At 39.5% G+C, this 21,067-nt stretch overlaps 1 protein-coding gene across 4 annotated transcripts in view; it reads left to right on the plus strand.

Annotated features, from left to right (window-relative positions):
- KIF4A (kinesin family member 4A) overlaps positions 1-21,067 on the plus strand; it is a 108,819-nt gene that overhangs the window by 55,000 nt on the left and 32,752 nt on the right. For all 4 annotated transcript variants that reach the window (XM_034649094.1, XM_002918014.4, XM_019798329.2 and 1 more), the window contains 8 exons: positions 2,778-2,910; positions 4,616-4,674; positions 4,787-4,892; positions 9,378-9,434; positions 10,445-10,630; positions 14,720-14,823; positions 16,118-16,262; positions 17,002-17,112. In XM_034649094.1, the coding sequence (XP_034504985.1) occupies positions 2,778-2,910; positions 4,616-4,674; positions 4,787-4,892; positions 9,378-9,434; positions 10,445-10,630; positions 14,720-14,823; positions 16,118-16,262; positions 17,002-17,112 (901 nt within the window). The remainder of the gene's footprint in view (positions 1-2,777; positions 2,911-4,615; positions 4,675-4,786; positions 4,893-9,377; positions 9,435-10,444; positions 10,631-14,719; positions 14,824-16,117; positions 16,263-17,001; positions 17,113-21,067) is intronic.

Here is a 21,067-nt window from a genome sequence, read left to right on the forward strand (position 1 = left end):
TTCGGCTCAGGGCGTGATCCCAGAGTCCTGGGATCGAGCCACATCAGCCTCCTCTGCTGGGGAGGCTGCTTCTTCCTCTCCCACTCCCCCCGCTTGTGTTCCCTCTCTCGCTGGCTATCTCTCTCTCTGTCAAATAAATAAATAAAATCTTTAAAAAAAAAAAGTCAGACACTTAACTGACTGAGCCACCGAGGTGCCCCTAGTTTAACCAGTTTAGAAGCAACTGACCCATCTTCCTTTCCTTTCAGTTTAGCACAGACTGCTTTATTAAGACAAGACTAATGAACTAAGACTAATGAGAACTATTCCAGACTTCCAACCACCAAGAATATAACTACAGGATATAGTTTCAGCTACACAAGGAATAGATTCTAAGAAACAGTTACTCAGCTGTTCAGCGTTTTACAGAGAAATAAAAATGCTACTTCTTTTCTCAAAACTGTATATTTTAAGAGACATTTCAGGGCGCCTGGGTGGCTCAGTCGGTTAAGTGTCTGCCTTCAGCTCGGGTCATGATCCCAGGGACCTGGGATCAAGTCCCACATTGGGCTCCCTGCTCAGTGGGGAGTCTGCTTCTCCCTCTCTCTCTGCCTGCTGCTCCCCCTGCTTGTGCTCTAGCTCTCTCTCTCTTTCTCTCTCAAATAAATTAAAAAAAAAACAGACATCTCATAAAGGCTTTTTACAAAATGTACAGTTCATATAAATGGTTTTTTGTTTTGTTTTGTTTTTGCTTTTTGTTCTAGGATTATGTTCTTTTCTTTTTGAATGTGTGTCATGGAAGCTTTTCCATTGATTTTCTGTGAGCGTTTATCAATTCGCACATGCTCAGCTAACTTGAAATCCAAGCATTGACAATTAAATAGTCTGCAGAAGAGGAAATACTGGTTTTCCATTGTATTTCCCCCCATTTAGAGAAACCTTGGAAATTTTTAGGAGAAAAAACTTTTGAGTTAAAAGTATCATTACTTTGGAGCTTGTCAACTTACATAAACGATGCATGGAAATTTCCAACTTAATAACAATAAGAAAATATCAGAGCAATCTAAAATAACACTAAATTTGCCAATAGTTTATCTTTATAATCCACATTTTAACTGAACATTCTTTCATAAGAGTCTTGAATTCTCGGAGCGCCTGGGTGGCTCAGTCACTTTGTTCGACTCTTGATTTCAGCTTAGGTCATGATCTTGGGGTGGTGAGACCGGGCCCCGTGTAGGCTCTGCACTCAGCCCCCCACTTCTGTGCTCGTGCTCTCTCTCTAACAAACAAATAAAAATCTTTAAAATTTTTTAAAAATTAAAAATAATTTTTAAAAAGAGTCTTAGTAAATTCTCAGTAGTATAACATTAGACCTTATGGCGTGGCCTTGCTATTAACCTTGTGATAAAGAGCATGCTAGGATTTTCTGTAAGAATTCCTGGAGGTCTTAAGCTGGGTGAGAGGGCATCTGTTCCTGAAATCCTTTTTGATCCTTTATTGAGAATGAGAACAGCTGTTCCACGTCCTTTTTTTTTTCTGCTTATCATAGCCTTGACGACTATTCATTTCTCCCTTCAGTCTCCTTCAGATCCAAATCTTTGTATTTCTTCTGATCTTTTTTCACCAGTCCTATTTTCCAGTCTTTTGAACAATGAATCCCAGTGAATTACAAAAAACAAACCCAAACTGTCCAACTTGTTGGTCTTTTCCATTAGTCCGGAACAGATATCACATAATCTGCATAAGTTCCAAGGGTTCTTGTCTATGTGTATTCCTTCAAGCTCTTTCTGTTCCCCCCCTTCCACTCCTACTTGATATGGACACCATTGTTGCCACCACCCACTCTAAGCAATTTAAAATTGATAGACAAATGAACAAGAGATCTCAAGCAAGGCAGGCATTTAGAAGGGAACACTTATTTATGGAGAATTGTGAAATGTGCTGTCAGTGGCCACTGGTCATTGTATCAAGTTTCTGACTTCTTAAATGCTATTTCCCTAAACTTCAGCAAATAGGTAGTTGACTTATATTGATGAGGTTAAATTTCAGCCCTGAGCGGTGTCACTTCTACCTCCTCCACACCTCTTCCTTCCTTGCTTCCCTAATCTTTAATGAGGGATTAAGAATGGGAAGGGGAGGGAGAGAACATGTATTTTAGCTACAGTTAGCCTTTACTTCTTGTGTTTGTTTGTTGTTTGTTTGTTTTTTATTTAAATTCAATTAACATATAGTGTATCACCCAGTTACCCCATCCCCCCACCCCCCTCCCTTCCCAGCAACCCTCAGTTTGTTTCCTAGAGTTAAGAGTCTCTTATAGTTTGTCTCCCTCTCTGATTTCATCTTGTTTTATTTTCCCTCCCTTCCCCTATGATCCTCTGTGTTGTTTCTTAAATTCCACATATGAATGAGATCATATGATAATTGTCTTTCTCTGACTTATTTGACTTATTTTGCTTAGCCTTCGCTCCTTTGGCTACATGGCACAAATAGAAAGATTTTAAACCAAGAGCCAAGGATAGAGTTTAGTTGTTTCTGTTGCAACCATGGCTGGCTCTGAATTATTACCTTCCTGCAAACCAACAATTCAAAGTATTTCAGGCATATATTTCTTACTCATTCAATATATGACCTGACTGGAAGGATAGATTGGAATTGGTACACTTTTTTCCAGACTTTTGGAGGTTAATTTTAAACCAACCCCCCCACATGTAAAAGGTCTGTGGGATATATTTTTATCCACTTTTGATATAGATGTTATTAACAGGTCTATTTCTAATATGTTACTTTCTTTGATTTAGTGTAGAACCGTCAGAAAGTCTGCAGTCCCTGATGGAGAAGAATCAGTCCCTGGTAGAGGAGAATGAAAAATTAAGTCGCGGTCTGAGCGAGGCAGCTGGTCAGACAGCCCAGATGTTGGAGAGGATCATTTTGGTGAGGCCCCATGACTAAGCCACTAGCAATCTGGACATTTACTAGCTTTGGTTTCTGAAATTTTTAATATGCTTCTCATTATGAGAAACAAATAATGTGGAAAGAAATGGATTAATATTACCGTATCCTCCATGGAGCCCCTCTGGGGTAGACACACGGGCTTATAATCAAACACACAGGATAGTTAAAAGAATTGTATATATCCTATATATCCACCACAGAGAATCCACATGAATCTTATTTTAAAGTAGATTTGTTCTAAAATACCAGAGAGGAAAGAACCAGGTCCTTCTGTCACCTAAAGTCCTGCCTAATCTTTATCCATAATAGCAAGTAATTGTCCCCTCAGTAAGATTTTAGGTCTTCTCTATCTCTCTTCCCCTAATGTTGTCACATTTCATATTCTCTCTTAACAGCTGCCATGATGAGATAGAACAGCTGGGAAATTAATGTTAATTCCTCTCACATAGGGTTAATTTCCAAATAGTGGATCACTACGTAACTGATTACACCAGTTCTGTACCCTACTACCTGTCTGATAGTAACCTGGATCAGTGTGTGGTGGCTCTGTCACTAACATTTTTCTACTAGTCTAAATACAACTCAATTTTTAATAGCACAACTATTGCCAAAAGCAAAAATGAGTTTCCACCAAAATGTAATTGAACATCTGTAATTTAATACACCTTCACGCATCCATATGCTCTCTAGTCAAGGAGGCGTAAGCTGCTTAAAGATTCTTTAAAGGGGGCCAAATCCTATATCCCTTGTCCATTGCTACTGGAAGGGTGAAAATGGGAACTGGAGGAGTTTTATATACAGTTTTCTGTCTCCAGTGCTGCATTCTGTGCCTCCGAAGTAACTACAGAAGCTGTCTCTCACACATATGTGAGTGTGGCTAACGTAATAGACAGTACCTGTTACTCTAGCCACATACCCATCTGAACTTTATCAGGTTGCTGTAATGGCTATGGGAAGGCTTATTGCTTGATGTCCTGTTAGAATGTCACCAGAAGCACAACGTTTTTGTCCTCTATAAACTGTCCTTCCCAAATCTGTTGCAGCATCTCGCATGTTACAGATACTGTGATTGAGATAAGATGGAAAATATCAGTCACCCTTCCCAAAATGTGTCTCCCTCTGCCATTTCTTCTCTGCCATATTCTTGTACCTCACCCTTTTCTTTGCTTTCTCTTACTAAAGCCAGCCTACCATATCAGATAGTGTAACTTGAAGAAAAAAAGCTCAGCTCATATTCAGTGTGAGGCCCTTGTATGTTTTCAGTGCCCTTATGCTGGAGCTAGGGAACAGTATAGTGTAGGAGGCAGTTTAAAGTAAGTGGGTTTTTTTGCAAACAGTAGGGAGTAGAGTGCCAGGAAGTATTGCTTTTTCCCCCAGTTGCAAAGTTCTATATGGAATTAAGGCTTCACACTCCACACCATAGTCTGAGCTTCATGGCAAGCATAAGACCCAGCTGCTTAGATGCTAATTTTAGTAGCTCATGTTGACTGAAGGGCTAATTTCTGTGACTCTCTTTTTAAAAAATGCCATTTCTCACTAAATCACCAAAGCCCACTAAATCCTTGAAACAGCAAAGGAGGCAACCTCTCTCGCTAGGTTTTGATGCATAGGAGTAGGAGCGAGGGCATAATTAGGGGAGGCTGTCAGGCACTGCCACTGATGATCTCCTGGGTCTCTGTTGCAGACAGAACAAGCAAATGAAAAGATGAACGCCAAGCTAGAGGAACTCAGGCGGCATGCAGCGTAAGTTTCATACCAAATGTGTGCTAGTGACCTATAGTCTTAGCATATAATCGTCAATCCTCTGGACTCTGCAGTATGATCAACCTTTGGGTTCCTTTGTTTGAATTTTCAGCCTCAAAGTAGATCTTCAGAAGTTAGTGGAAACTTTGGAAGACCAGGAATTAAAAGAAAACGTAGAGATAATTCGTAACCTGCAGCAAGTGATTACCCAGCTATCGGTAAGCCAAGGAAGGGCAGTGTAAATAGACTTAACTGCTTTTGTTTGTTTCTCTTGCTGCATATAAACACATCTAACTCTGTCATTTGCTGAAACAACCAGATTGTGAGCTGTTTGAGGACAGAGATCATGGATCATTGGATAGGATCTGAATATTGAATTCGTTAAATCAAAACAATGATAGGTTACATATGCAATGGCACATTCATATTTCAGTACTCTAATCAAACACTGGACACAGCAACAGAGCAGTTGCAGAATTGCCCAGTAGCATGGGCGGCAGTCATTGACTGGCTGTCCCTTCAGTGTAGGCTAACTTAACAAAAGGCCTTGTGCCCTACCTCCGTTTTGAACATGCCGGATTCTGATAGAGAACTTACAGCAACCAGGGAATACCATAGCTCTCTTTGCTAACCAGTAATAAATTAGTTTGAATGATGGTTATGTAAGTTCCCCTTTTTATTTATTTTTAGAACTACAATAGTAGTGGGGGGGGCTTGGGCAGCAGATATTTCTTGTTTTTCCCAGAGGAAAAATTCTTAAAATCCTACCACCCTAAAGACCTTTTATTGTTGATGTTCCTTCTCTATCTTAGCCCTTAGGCATATATACTTTTTTTAAAGTTGAAATCATATTATGTTAAGGGACCATGGTTGGTAAAGGGGTTATGGTTGGTTCTGTTCCATCTATACCCTCTTGTTTATCATTCTGAACCCATGACATGTTCGTAAATGACTGGTGGTAATTTCTAGCTCTTGGGCAGAGGCTTTAACTTTACCAGAACAGTGATTCTCCATCTCAGGTCTTGCCCAGTGTTTTCTAGACTTGTCAAAATGGTATCACAGAATCATCTACACCTGTATTTTACTCTGAAAGAGTCAATTAAAAAAATACCATGCAGTCTTATGGGAGGAAGGGTTAGGATGAGTTCCAATAAATTAAATGAGTAAACTCCCCAAAATACTAGAAAGCAGTGTTTTAGAACAAGTAGTACCGTACAAAACTGTCACGAGCAGTCCGAGATGAAGCTCATTTGTCTTACACACAAACCACAGTAGTGGAGAACCTGGGCTCCAGAACCAGACAGGCACTGTTTGGAAGCCAATTCTGCCACTCAGTAGCTGTGTGAACTTGCTAAGTACTGTATTGATATCAAGAGAAAATAATTTAAGTGACTCCAAAAGAGGCTAAAGGCATCATTCAGCTGAGGCACTCAGGGAGCTGCTGAACTCCAGGTCGCTCTGAGTCAAAGCAGGATTGGAGTTTTGTAGGGTGAAAAAGGAGGGCTGTGTGTCCTTGTGGTTTGGCTCAGGTAGCAGTTCTGTGGTTAATCACCGTGAAACTTTTGGTTGGAGGCTGTTCCAGTTTTCATGCCTCTTGCTTAAATTAAGAACATTGGTGCAACCGCCTCCTGCTAACTGTCTGATTATTTTCAAGAGTTGTTCTTGCAAGCCTTGTAGTTTGTTCGTTGGTTAAGGTTCACAAATGAGAGAGGTGGCATAGAAGGGGGAAAGGAGGCAAGGAAAACTAAGAACCCTCTCTTTCTGTTTTAATCCTCTTACATTAGCAAAATGAGCAAAGGGTGATTAACTGCCTAGAAAATTCAGAAAGTCAGTAGAGAAGAAACTGGGCTCTAAAAAATTAAGAGAAGTTTGTCACACAAAAGGGAAAAGGCAATCTATGTAGAGAAAAAGGTATATGCCAAAGCAAAAAGGGATGAAAGTTTAGAACATAATAAGGACTTCATTGTGGCTAAATTATAGAGTGTACACCAGAGAATGGCAATCACAAGGTGAAATTTCACCATTGATAATTCCACTTAAATATAGCTGAAACATCTGATGCATGAAAACCTTGTGTGAGCTGCCTCAGAATTAAGATAATCTAGGCTGTGGGACCGTACTGGAGCTAAAGTTTATATGATCACAAAAGAGTGACCCAGGACACCGTTGTTCAGGGCCACCACACCGATCTTAGAGGATTTCACACCACCTCATTTCTGGGGTTTCGAGTCACATGGGAAGGATGATGGAAACAAGTGAATAACATAAGAGAAGGCATATCCGCGGTGAGGATCTGGTGATATGACTGGGGCCTGGTGTGCCTCTAGAGGAAGTTGCTAGTGGTGGCTGACTCAGAGGAATTGTAGAATCACTGAATCTGCCACTAAAATTCACTTGGCGCATGAAGCAAGAAGGTATGAAAGATTGCCACAAGCTGATAAAGTCCCTGGCTTCCCTCCACTGTCACAGTTAGGCCGAGTAAACCCCTTTGCCCAGGGCTCCTGCTGGCCTCTTGAATCAGAGTTCTCCATGTCTATTGTTTGGGGACCCACCCAGCTACATATTTTTTGGAAATACACAACAACGTATCCTGTGGCTTTTATTAAGACTCACAGAGTGAAAGCAAAACGGTTCAAATGTAAGTGCTTGTGTCCTTCGTTCTGGATTAAAACTATTTTTATTTTAAGTGACGGGTGAACACCCCCTTTTCAGTGATGAAGGCAACCTTTGTTCCCAAATCTTCCTCCTGGGGCTTTAAGCACTAAACTGTACCATTTCTTCCTTTAAAATACAATTCAAACAAACCTCCTTGCTGCAGTTACCTGTGAGGAAATTCATGGAGTCCTTTCAGTTCCCACAAAATCAAATTTCGTTGTTGCTGTTTTTAACCCCTCCTCTAAGTCCAGCTCCATGAAAAGCATTTTGCATGCCCAGTAATGGTATTGCCTACAGCCTCCAAACACGAACTTCATATGGGAGGGTATTGCTTGTTAATATAGCTCAGTATACCCTAGCTTTGTTTCTCTGACCATCGCCTTCAGCAATCATGTATTTTTACCTTACGAGAGGTTCTCTGTTGTAGCCTTAGAATGAGAGACAGAAAGGCTGTTAGATTGAAATAAATCCTATTGTTACGTATTTATATTTAGGATTATGAAGGCAGAATCCTACCATGTTCATGTAGAACATGTCACCAAAGCTTACACTTTCACATTATAAAATTTTATTGGGCCACAGACCAAAAGGTAAACCCGCAGTAACAAGTCTTCTTCGAAGATAAACCCATCTACTTTGATCCTGACCCCCAGAAGGTACTAGAAAAAAGTCTCCAAAAGCCAGTGTGACAGGCTTTACTAATCTAGGATAGGTCTGTAAGTAGTCCATTTACCGAAACCGAAAATATGGGAGGGAAGAAAGGGTAAACATTAACCTATAGTATATCTAAGTGCTGTTTTTCAAGAAGGATCTCATGTGCGGCCCTTGGAGAATCGCCAGTATTGTAAATCATGAGGAGAAGGAATGTGGCAACACCGGAGCTTCCTCTAAATTTTCTTTGAGTCTCACTAATTGGGAATTTTTGGGCAAGGGAAGTGCTTTACAAATAGCACTTACTAAGAGCCTTTTTGCTCCTCACTTTGAAGGTACTGAGATTCAAGTTTGAACAACTCTGTAATGTTTCACTGGGCTGATGCAGACACTCCATGTGCTAACCCTAAATTGTTTCCTTGCCATTGAGCCAATAGCTCTTTCACCTATGACCTCTTTAATCATGTGACTTCCTGGAAAGAATCCTTTCTTCCCAGGCCTTGCAGAATCAATTAAACAGAAGTAGTAATCCATATGGTCCAAGGCCAAATAAAGCCTAAATTCCAGTGGGGAGAACAGAGCTTGCGCGTATGGTAGCCTATAAATAAATTGGTCCTAATAAGTGGTTTTAGGCTCCCCTTTTAGATGGTTGTTTGTTGTTCCAGTGTCCAAAAGAGGAATAGCCCTTCTCTGGAAGGGAATCAGTGCTTACCCTTTCCCTTCAAGTCACCCCTACCTGGAATAGCTGCATATGATTGATTGGTCCTTATGTATATGAGGGAGAGAAGCTGGAGGATATTTGTCTGACTTCATGAACACATCTTTCTGGGGTGTCTACCTGTGGAATGTATTTCCTTCTAGAGTAGGCTCTTGCTATCTCGACTGACTGTAAAATTAAAAATACAAAATAACCTTTCATTCTATTCACTTTTCTACTGCATTGCCTTTATTTCATATGTCTGTTTTTAGGGTGGTATGTCCATGAGAACTGACTAGACCTGTGTATTATAGAGGTAGACTTAGTGGTAAAAACATAAAGAGACTAGAGTCTATAAAATGGGTTAAACTTTGGCCTACGAGAAAGGCTAATGTTTCACTCTGGCCCACTGACCTCTGACAGAGCAGGAGAGGTGCAATAAATATGTCAATTGCCACACGACCCTATTTTTATTTTCTTACAAAGACTACGCAATCGACCTTATAAGGAGGATAGACTCTTAAGAGGTAGGAAATGGAAATCTGTCTTTTGGCATGTATGCATACCACAAAATGGGTCCCGCACCTTAAACGGTCTCTATATATATACTTGACAAAAATTGAATAACCAACATAAAATCCACTAGTGAGCCTCACTTCAGAGTCTTTTCCTAAACTTGAAACATCATTTGTCATTGTAGGATGACACTGCTGCATGCATGGCTGCAACCATTGATACTGCAGTGGAACCAGAAGCTGTAAGTAATTGGCTTGGTGTAGAACTAGAAGCTTTAACTGTGCTACTTCCTGTAATTTATCACTCAGCTGAGGAAGCACGGCCCCGATTGCTACCATCCTCCATAGAATACCTTGGAAATCCAGAAACCTTAGGTGTAAATGTCAGCTTTGTAAAACCCCGGAATTGGATAGGTCCCACCTCTAATTGTATCACTGGTAATGAATGGCAGGGCATCTCAGGGAATTCATTTTCCTGATTTGCAGTCTGGCTTACTGATTCCTTGTTAGATGCTAGTATTCTGCATCAGCTGTCTAGCAAGTTAGAATGAGGAAAGGAACAAATCAGGAAATTCTGGCAAAGTCAAAAAAGCATCAGAGAAGACATGGATTTTTTTTTTTCCTCATCGTACTTTTTCTATGGATGGGATAGTTAGGAGCTAAAAGAACCAAGATGAGTATCTGGAGTGTTGAGTTGCAAGAATAGATAAAATGTATTAGATGTTGGCTAAAGGTTACAGAGTAAAGTCAAAATGAAAGGCTAGACAGTGCTTTGCTTGAGACATCATTTTCCCCCTAAAAAAACACGTATTGGTGTTTTTCATATTCTGAAAGAAGAAAGGTAGGGGATAAACCAGGTGCCAGAGGTCAGCTCTGTGAGAATAAATGAAGCTTCTTCTTCATTTTCACCATTGCTAAAGTGCCATTTCCAGAACTCTTTCTCCTGTAAAGACCCCTTAGAATGAGGTAAAAGTTAAGAAATGTTAGCCCGATCAATAAAGGAAAGAGCAAGAAACTTAGTTTACTCTAGAAGAGTCAGTTAAAGGATATAAGAAATAAGGTACCATGAGAGTGGGGAAATAGGCTGGGCTAAATTCATCTTACATGTTTAATGTAAAAGTACAAGAAGCCATGTTTTTAAAAGAACAGAAATACCAGTAATGGAGAAGTAGCTGTGAGACCTGATGAAGCAGGACGTAAGGAACTCCAATGGCTTGTTTCTCTTACAAATCATTATCCTGTTCTTTTCCAGCAAGTGGAAACCAGTCCAGAGATCAGTAGGTCTTCTGATGCTTTCACTACTCAGCATGCTCTACGTCAAGCTCAGATGTCTAAGGAGCTGGTCGAGTTGAATAAAGCCCTTGCACTGAAAGAGGCCCTGGCCAGAAAGATGACTCAGAATGACAGCCAACTACAGCCCATTCATTTCCAGTACCAGGTAAAATAGTTACTAGAGCAGCATTTGTTCGTGTCTACCATCTCTCTTTAATTGTATGGGAAAAAAACAGGCACACCGTTTTTGATGATGATGAGACAACATAATGTGCATAGTACACACGGAGTTGCATTGTTGGTTTTCAAAAAAGGATATATTCAAGATAGGGAACATGCAGTTTTGTTTCATTTAATCTAATACCTTACCTTATGCAATAGGTATTTAATAAATAGTTGGATAACATTATAATAAATGTGGTCCCTAGTTGTGGAGAAATTTTGTTCTAATAACTGTAGTGAGATTCTAAGAAAGATAGATCTCTTAGTAGATGGTCTTGGTTATAGTGTGAATTAGGAAGAGACTTAAAACGGATATCACTGGTAAATGACTAAACTGTTTTTCTTAGTGGTAGTTCTAACTGGCCCTTGCTAATCAATAATCAGGTCTCTATTGAAAGACAAGTCTTTGGCTTCCAGGTTATTCCACAGAGTTACCTTTGCTCCAGACCTTATTTTCCACTGTAGCTTGGTGTTTCCCATCCACAAAGTGATGTTAGCAGCGCTGGTAGAGGAAAGGGTGGATTGTTTCCCCATCTAGCTATATCCTACCATTCTCAGGTCCTATATGCTGGTATCAAGAAATCCTGATAGTACTCATGCGTTTCTCCCACCAGCTCCCCTAAATTTCCAGAGTAAAAACAAGAAAAGTATTTCTCCTAAATAATTTTCAACGCTTTTTTTCTTTAGGGTAGATGAATTCCCCTCGAGTATTCCAAAATAATAACTGAGTTGCCATTAGAGTTATTTCCTTTTTGTTATTACAGTCTTGTTTAACCTTTCTTAAACTTAATTTTTATTTATGGCAGATGCATGTGTATCATTTGTAAAAGCCAAACAGTACAATAATCAGAAAAATAAAAACAATTCCTGCCCTACTACCTTCTCCCCTGTTCCCTAGGCTTATACTTCAAATTCTTCAAGCTGTTCCTTCTGACATTTACCTTATTTTCGTAGATAAGAGTTGGTAGTATAATACATTAATTTAAAAGTTTTAGACATTGTCACAAATCAAAACCGCAATGAGATATTACCTCACACCTGTCAGAATGACTAAAGTCAAAAAGCACAAGAAACAAGTGTTGGCGAACATGTGGAGAAAAGAGAAACCTCGTGCACTGTTGGTGGGAATGCAAACTGGTACAACCACTGGGGAAAACAGTATAAAGATCCCTCAAAAGATTAAAAAGAGAATTACCATAGGGTCGCCTGTGTGGCGTAGTTGGTTAAGCAACTGACTCTTGGTTTCAGCTCAGGTCGTGATCTCAGGGTCCTGGGATCGAGCCCTGCTTCAGGCTCCCTGCTCAGCAGGGAGCCTGCGTCTTCCTCTCCCTCTGCCTGCTGCTCCCCCTGCTTGTAGTGTCTCTCTCTTTCTCTGTCAAGTAAATAAATATTTTTTTTTAAAAAGAGGAAACGAATTTTTAATGTAAACGGTACCTTTTTATCACATGTAAATCACTCTTTCTAAGAAATAAAGGTAGTTTCTTGTTCTAAGTATTTTTTTTATCACTGAAGAATTGCTGTAGAAAAATTTGAGGAGGAATAGGTTCTGATTAATGAAGATTGCCATGAGCTATAGTAACCCAGGACTCAATTCCCTTTGTGGAGTCAGACAGTTCTGACAAAATGTGGCTTATATAATGGAAAGATACTATTTCTCACTCATCTAATTGGTAAAATTTTGCAGTGTAGTAATATCAAATGTTGGTAAGGGTGCAGGGACACAAGTACTCTCCTACTTGGCTAGCAAGTGTGTAAATTGAAATAGCCACTTTAGAGGAAAATTTAGCAGCAGTATCTATTAATATTAAAAGTGTGTACCCCCATGACTCTGTAATTCCACTTGTTCTTACCCTAGAAAAACCTTGCACATGTGCACAGAAGGCATGCACAAGAATATTTCATTATGGCAAAAACATGAGTTAGATCTATATGCAATGATATAAATAAATCTCTAAAACTGGAAAAAAGCAAGTTACAGAATAATATATACATAGAGTGTAATTCTACTTATCTTTAACACATTTCAATAGGTACACACACACAAATATGCACATGTATATGTGTGTATGTATATTACTTTTTTTTAAGATTTTATTTATTTATTTGACAGGGAGACAGCCAGTGAGAGGGGGAACACAAGCAGGGGGAGTGGGAGAGGAAGAAGCAGGCTCCCAGAGGATGAGCCTGATGTGGGGCTTGATCCCAGAATGCTGGAATCACGCCCTGAGCCAAAGGCAGACACTTAACGACTGAGCCACCCAGGCGCCCCAACTTTTTTATCTACATAAATACTCTATAGACATTTGCTATAATATATTTATATATTTATTCGCTATATGTATTTTTAAGGTATTAATATTATGTGTAAATATCTAGAATATGTAAATGCCTAGAAAAAAATGTCTGGAAGAGCTGGACCGGGCTGATAACAATGGTTACTTTTGGATAGGGGACTGGAATTTTGGAAGAGTAGGGCAGCAGAGGGAACTTGCCCTTTGTATGTATTATTTGGATTATTTTTTACCACACTGTTTTCACGTGTTACCTCCCTAAGTGTATACACACACACACACACACACACACACACACACACACACACACATTATTGCCAGTTTAAATATGCAAGGTAACTATAAAGCAATAAGATTGATTTTCATTGGGTACTAGCATGGCTCAGGAGATTTTGTGGAAAACAGCTCTTGCCTATTTAGAAAGCTTCTCTGATACAGCCCCACCTAACGTGCCTCTTTGTGTCATTTCAATACCGGCCTAAGACCTGTACATAATATTCTTGGCTACCAACCACTCATTCAGCCGGTTTCCTTTAATTTTTTGGTTCTGAGAACAGGAAGGAATCTATTGGGTTTTCCTAATCTTGGAAACTACTGAAATTCAGTTTCTGGAATTCATTTCCTAAATGCATGCAGAACTGCAGTTGGTATTGAATATATATGTTTGAAAGTTCTGAATATAGGGATGTTTGTGCAGCCCTTTACTATTTACAAAATGTCATTCCTTTTTTATCTTATTTGATCTTCCCAACAACCCTGTGAGGTAAGTGGTGTTGTTAATTGTTTACACAGATAGGGAAACTCTTGGGGGGTCCCCAAGACCACCCCCAGGTTTGACAATTTGCCAGGATGACTCAGAGGACTCAGCATATAGTCATACAGCTATGAGTTATTATGGTGGAAGGATACGAAACAGAATCAGCGAAGGGAAAAGGCACATGGAGCAAAGTCTGAAGGAAACCAGATGCAAGCTTCTAAGAGTCTTCTCCCAGTGGAGTAACACAATATGTATTTAATTCCTCTAGCAATGGGTTGTGACAACATGTGTGAAATGTTGTCTATCAGGGAAGCTCCCTGGAGTCTGGGAGTCCAGGGATTTTTTTTAAGGTTTTGTTTTAATTCCAGTTAGTTAACATACAGTATAATATTAGTTTCAGGTGTACAATATAGTGATTCAACAGTTCCATACATCACCCAGTGCTCATCACAGCAAGTACCCTCCTTAGTCCACATCACCCATTTTACCCATCCCCCCACCCACCTCCCCTCTGGTAACCATCAGTTTGTATTCTATGGTTAAGAGTCTGTTTCTTGGCATAATGAGTCAGTCTTATCAAAAGAAAGGAAACCCTACCAAAACCCAAGTTTGCACACCTGAGCAGAGGGCCAATCTTACAAGCAGCCCTTTTTAAGAACAGCAGTTTCAGGCCTGCTATATTAACTCTTTTCTGTATAGAAACTGAGGCTAAAAAGAGATGAAATGACTTCCCTTAAGGTATTTAGATATTAAGCACTGGATTCAAGGTTCAAACCCAGGCTTTTGGATTCCAAGTTTATACTTTTCCCACTACATAACTTTAATCTCCTTAAATCAAGTACAGATGTTTTTAGTGTGCGATTGAAGTAGTAAAATTGAATACATAGTTCCTTAAGATGTGGAATGTTGAAGTGATTTTCCTTATTTTAAGTGATTTTCTTCCCGTGCCTTTTAATGCTTTCTCTCTGACCTATAACATTTCTAGGATAACATAAAAAATCTAGAATTGGAAGTCATCAATCTGCAAAAGGAAAAAGAAGAATTGGTTCTTGAACTTCAGACAACGAAGAAGGATGTCAACCAAGCCAAGTGAGAATACATCCAATAAGTATTATTTCAAGTCCCTACTATGTGTGAGGAGTTATAAAGGAAATAAAGAAGTAGAAGAGCCATTTCCTGCCCCCACAGGATTTATACCTAGTTGTGGAGAGGAGATCTAAACAAAAGAAACGTTAATTGAGATTTTAACCAGTTCCTCATGATGACAGTAAAAGAATGCGGTAACAGCATGTGATTAGTAGCCAGACAAATTTCCTAGGCAGTAATTGCTGTAAGAGTTCAGAGTCAGGAGATACCAGTTTAGGCATGATCAGGAAAGGCTTCATGAGAAGATAGCATTTGAGCTGGATTTTGAAAGGTTATCAGACCTGCCAGACAGCTACAGTTTCTTTGTCCCTGCACTGATGGCAAATTAGCTTGTCAATAGAATTAATATCCAGGCTAGTAAATGAAAAACCAATCTAGCCATCCCTTAGTTAAGAATAAAATCAAGGGGCGCCTGGGTGGCTCAGTCGTTAGGCGTCTGCCTTCGGCTCAGGGTGTGATCCTGGCGTTATGGGATCGAGACCCACGTCAGGCTCCTCCGCTGGAAGCCTGCTTCTTCCTCTCCCACTCCTCCTCTCTCACTGGCTGTCTCTCTCTCTGTCAAATGAATAAATAAAATCTTTTAAAAAAAAAAGAATAAAATCAAGACGGGGTGCCTGGGGTGGCTCAGTCAGTTAACCGTCAGACTCTTGATCTCAGCTCAGGTCTTGATCTTGGGGTCATGAGTTCAAGCCCCATTTTGGGCCCCATGCTGGGCACGGAGCCTACTTAAAAAAATAAAAAGAATAAAACCATGACGGATAACCAGAATATCTTACTCTTCCTCAGAACTCTTCCTTATTGGCTATTCTACCTTCTTTTTACTTAGTGACTCTATTATATCTCTGTTGAGTCTAAAGTTCATGTTCTTAAATGTTATGCTGAATGTTTGCTTTCTATCTCAGACTAGTGTCATAATCATTAGTATTGTTCCTTTACAGCTAAACTGAAGTGAAATATCCTCAAAGAACCATCCTTTTAACATAGTGGTGGGGAGTAATATATTGAGTCCATTGCATTGTTATATACTCAAAAAATTTGTTATACTCTTTGTATTGAGCTCCCATTATTGAGATAGTTTTGGTTGTTTGGGTGGTTATTCATTATATAAAGATGGCTATGTGACTGATCACCTCTTTTGTATATGTATCAGGACTGTGAACCTGGAAGTCGAATACTATGTCTTTGGAAGTCAGGCTTTGCTGCTGCTAGTGTTCATTCCTATAGCTTCTGTTCTTAGGTTGAGTGAGCGCCGCCGTAAACGTCTCCAGGAGCTAGAGGGTCAAATGGCTGATCTGAAGAAGAAACTGAATGAACAGTCCAAACTTCTGAAGCTGAAAGAATCCACAGAGCATACCGTTTCCAAATTGAACCAGGAGATACGGGTAATAAACCCTCATCCTTGGGTTTATTTCATTACAAACATAGGTGTTCCATTTAGAATTATACTACAGAGGAGTTGTCAGGTGAGGAGGTAGCAGGCAGGGCCATCATTTCAAATGTGTGGCTCCACACATGTCCCTTTTACAGGACATTGTCCCGGTGGTCATCTGGAATCTGAATAACAAAACCCTGCGTGAACATTCAGAGCTTAATGTTAGAGTCTCAGAAACCAAAGGAGAAAGATACCTTGATATTTTGTGGTGATATCCTGACCACCTTCCATGATTCTGTAGAATAATTTTATAAAGTAGTTGCAAAGTGACGACACCTGGAAAATGTTTCAGTTACTGAATGTTCGACTTCTGACATCTGCGAAGTGGAGTCACAGGCTGCTTATACTGAAACCTTTAGAATACACTGGTTGCCAGGTGGATTTGTCCTTGAGGCTTAGTAGATATTTCCTTGAAATTTCATTTATATACAAAGAATTTAGGCCTGGATTTAGCTGTCGGTACATTTTTTTTTTTAAGTTTCTTCAGCATGTTCATTTGTGTAGTCTATACTTGGAAATCCTGTGCAAGCATAGCAAGGGGTATTGCAAGCCTAATCAGAAAATCTGTTGGCAGCGTTCTCAGCTTAGCTCTGGGTTTTCTCTCTTCTTAATAGTTAGTCTATCCATCTGCACATCAGCCTAGAATAAGTGCAGATGACTAATACTTGTACTGGGTTTTGTTTTTACAGGTGATGAAAAGCCAGCGGGTACAGTTGATGCGTCAGATGAAAGAGGATGCTGAGAAGTTTAGACAGTGGAAACAACAAAAAGACAAAGAAGTAATCCAGTTAAAAGAACGAGTAAGTAACTACAACTTTTCAAAGGCCTGCCTAATAAACCCTTCTCTGGGCTGACTAACATTAAAACTTTTCTTCAAACAACTGGTTATCTCCGAAAATGTGACACATTCATGAATTTAACAGGTATTTCTTAAACGCCTACCATGTGCAAGGTACCACCCACTAGAGAGCATGGAAAATAGAAAGATGAGTAGTATGTGAGCTCTGCCCTTGCAGAATGTCTTAATCTAAAGCGGAAGGTGAGACATAAGCATGGTTTCCCCTAATTGAAGGAATAAAGAGATCTGTGCTTTACGAATGGCCTAGAACATCAAGGTAATTAAGAAAGGAAAGCATATTTCCAGTTAGAGTGAAAACATGACAGCTGAACAGGCCTTGAATAATAGGGAGGATTCTGATAGAGACAGGTGCAGGCATTCCAGATAGATGGAACAGCAGAATCAAAGACAGAGATGACAACTTTGTAAGCATATTCAAGGAATGATGAATGGTCCTGGTGGGATAAAAGATGGTAGAAGATTCCATCAGAAAGACAAAATGAAGCTGGACTGCTAAAGATCTAAGAAGTGTGAACTTAACTTTGTTAGCAGTGTAAAGATTTTTAAGGTTTTTGAGAAACAGTGATATCAGCCAAGTACTGCTTCAGAAAGATACATCTGAGAGTCACGTGTTTAACAAACGGAAGTATTGAGAAGCTGGAGGCCAGAACACAAGGTAAGAACATATTACATCATCCAGAAAGATAGTAAGAGCCTGAATTAGAGTAGTAACAGTATTCTTGGAAAAGACATTGATATGAGGACATGTTTAGAGTTGGCCAGAATGTGATACATTGGGTCAAGAAATAAGGAGAAATACTTTTCGAATGGTGGCAAGAGGAGCTTTGTGAACACTTCTCGGCAAAAGAGGCGTAACTAGTGAAATTTATAAAAACAGCCATGAAAACTCTCTATATGTCCTGAAGGGCATATAGCAAAGAAACTGTATTCAAGGAAATCTACTAAACCTGATCAAGAAGCAAGAGTCTGGGGCACCTGGGTGGCACAGTGGTTAAGCATCTGCCTTCGGCTCAGGGCGTGATCCCGGCGTTATGGGATCGAGCCCCACATCAGGCTCCTCCGCTATGAGCCTGCTTCTTCCTCTCCCACTCCCCCTGCTTATGTTCCCTCTCTCACTGGCTGCCTCTATCTCTGTCAAATACATAAAATCTTTAAAAAAAAAAAAGAAGCAAGAGTCTGTGGCACTTGAGCCACAATAAGCTCACTCCCCTCATTCCTCAACTTCCAGTCTGTGGCTGTGGTTTCTTCCATTTCATCCCGTACAGCTCCATGTTGCTGAAGTTCTATTTCAGGCAAGAGCAACCAAGATGGTTTGGGGATCCTTTCTTCTACCTAGCCCCCGTGTGTAGGGTGGAAGCTCTACTTCTGCTACAGAAGGCCAGGAATACTAGAGCCTGATTACCCCAACCTGTCTAATCACTGGATGTAGGTTCCATGTCAGGAGAGGCAAGCCAAGAGAAATAAAGTGTACTGCCCCTGCCCAGCACCCTACTCTTAGAACAGAGAAGTCACTCAGGGAAGTGGGCTACTATCCCCACTCCCCAATCCTGAGCAGTGATACAGAGGTTCTGCCCAGGGGGAGAGGCAGGCCATTGGGACCGCCATAGGAATGCAGCCCTCCCTAAGGGGCTCTATTTATTTGGGGACAGAGTTTAGGGAAGTTAAACCCTAAAGGAGCTGTCAAAAATAATGGAAATTTTGGTGGTGAGCAATTAAGAGACTGGTAGCTGCACAAGAGCAGTAAGTGAAACAACAGTAAAAATATTCAAAGATAAAATGGCCGAAAATTTTCTAAATTTGCTGCAAAAAAATCTACACATCCAGGAAGCTCAATGAACTCCAAAATAAATGCAAAGGGATCCACACCAAGACACATTATGTCAAAATGTTGAAAGACAAGGACAAAAAAACTTGAAAACAGCAAGATAAAATGACTCATCACATACAAGCAAACCCCAATAAAATTAACAGCAGAATTCTCATCAAAAACAATGGAGGCCAGAAGACAGTGCGACAACACATTCAAAGTGCTGAAGTAAAATACTATCAACCAAGAATTTTATAGACAACGAAGTTTTCTTTCAAAAATGAAGACAAGGGGTACCTGGGTGGCTCCGTCAGTTAAACATCTGCCTTCAGCTCAGGTCATCATCCCGGGGTCCTCGGATCGAGCCCTGCATCAGGCTCCCCGCTCAGTGGGGAGTCTGCTTCTCCCTCTCCCTCTGCTCCTCTGCCTGCTTGTGTGCTCGCTCTCTCTTTCTCTCCAATAAATAAAATCTTTAAAAAATAAAGACATTTCCAGATAAACAAAGGCTAAGTGATCTTGTTTTCAGCAGACCTACCTTACAAGAAATACTAAACATTAGACTGAAAGCAAGTGATACCAGACAGTAATTTGAATCTACACACACACACACACACACACACACACACACACACACACCACAAAGAGTGCCAGTAAAGGTATTATGTAGGCAATTCTAAAAGAGAGTATTGTTGTGTGTTTCTTCTCCCTTCTCTTATCTGATTTAAAAAGCAATTATATAAAAATAATATTTATATAATTGTATTGATGGGCCTATAACATGTATAAATGTAATATATTTGACAAAGGAGGTGGCTGGGAGCAAAGTTGTATTGAAGTAAACAATGGCATCAGGTGGTAACATGAATCTACAGGAAGAAATGACGAGAACCAGAAACGGTAAATAAGAACAAATTCTATAAATATATATTTGCTCTTCTTTCATCTTAGCTTATTTAAGGGACAAATCATAGAAAGTAATAGTAATAATAATTACATGCTTACATATAGATACAATTTACATAACAATAATAGCACAAAAAGGGAAGAGAACAGAGCTGCATAAGAATAATGTTTCTATATTTCACTGGAATTAAGTTAATATAAATCTGAAGTTGATTCTGATAAGATTTTATTATAAGTACTAGGGCAATCATTAAGAAAATAACTCAAGGGGCGCCTGGATGGCTTAGTCAGTTAAGCGTCTGCCTTCAGCTCAGGTCATGACCCCAGGGTATACAGTCTTCTCAAGTACACATAGAACATTCTCCAGGATAGACCACATGTTAGGCCATAAAACATTCCTCAGTAAGTTTAAAAGGGAAAAAAAAATAAGCTTAAAAGGAATGAAATAATATAAAGTATATTTTCCAACCACAATGGAATGAAATAAGAAATCAATAATAGAAAGGAATTTGGGGAATTCACTAATATGAGGAAATTAACACAATCCTCATTAAATAAGAGGTCAAAGAAGAAATCACATGGAAATTTTTTGATGAATAAAAACAAAGGCATACCAAAATTTATGAAATGCGGCTAAAGCAGTGTTTAGAGAAAAATTTGAAGTCGTTAATGCCTGTATTAAAAATGAATAAGATCTCAAATCAATAACCTAGACTTCCACTTTAAGACACTGAAAAAAACAAGCAAACTAAACCCAAAGCTAACAGATGGACAGAAATGTTAAAGGTTAGGGTGGAAATTAATGAAATAATGGAAAAAATAATAGAGAAAATCGGTGAAACCAAAAATTGGAAATGATCGACAAATACTGACAAATCTTTAGGTAGGCTTAAAAAGAAAAAGAGAGAAGATTCATTACTAAAATTAGGAATAAAGAGGGGATATCACTGCTGGTTTTCAGAATAAGAGGACTGTAAGGGAATACTATGAACAACTGTATGCCAACAAATTAGATAGCCTAAATGAAATGGGAAAGATAAAAATTACTGAAACTAACTCAAGAAGAAATAGAAAATCTTTACAGACCTATCACAAGAGATTAATTTACTAGTTTAAAAATTCCCAGAAAGGGAGCACCTGGGTGGCTTAGTTGGTTAAGTGTCCAACTCCTGATTTCGGCTCAGGT

Source organism: Ailuropoda melanoleuca, chromosome X (genome assembly GCF_002007445.2).
Source record: "Ailuropoda melanoleuca isolate Jingjing chromosome X, ASM200744v2, whole genome shotgun sequence".
In the NCBI taxonomy this organism is placed as follows: domain Eukaryota; kingdom Metazoa; phylum Chordata; class Mammalia; order Carnivora; family Ursidae; genus Ailuropoda; species Ailuropoda melanoleuca.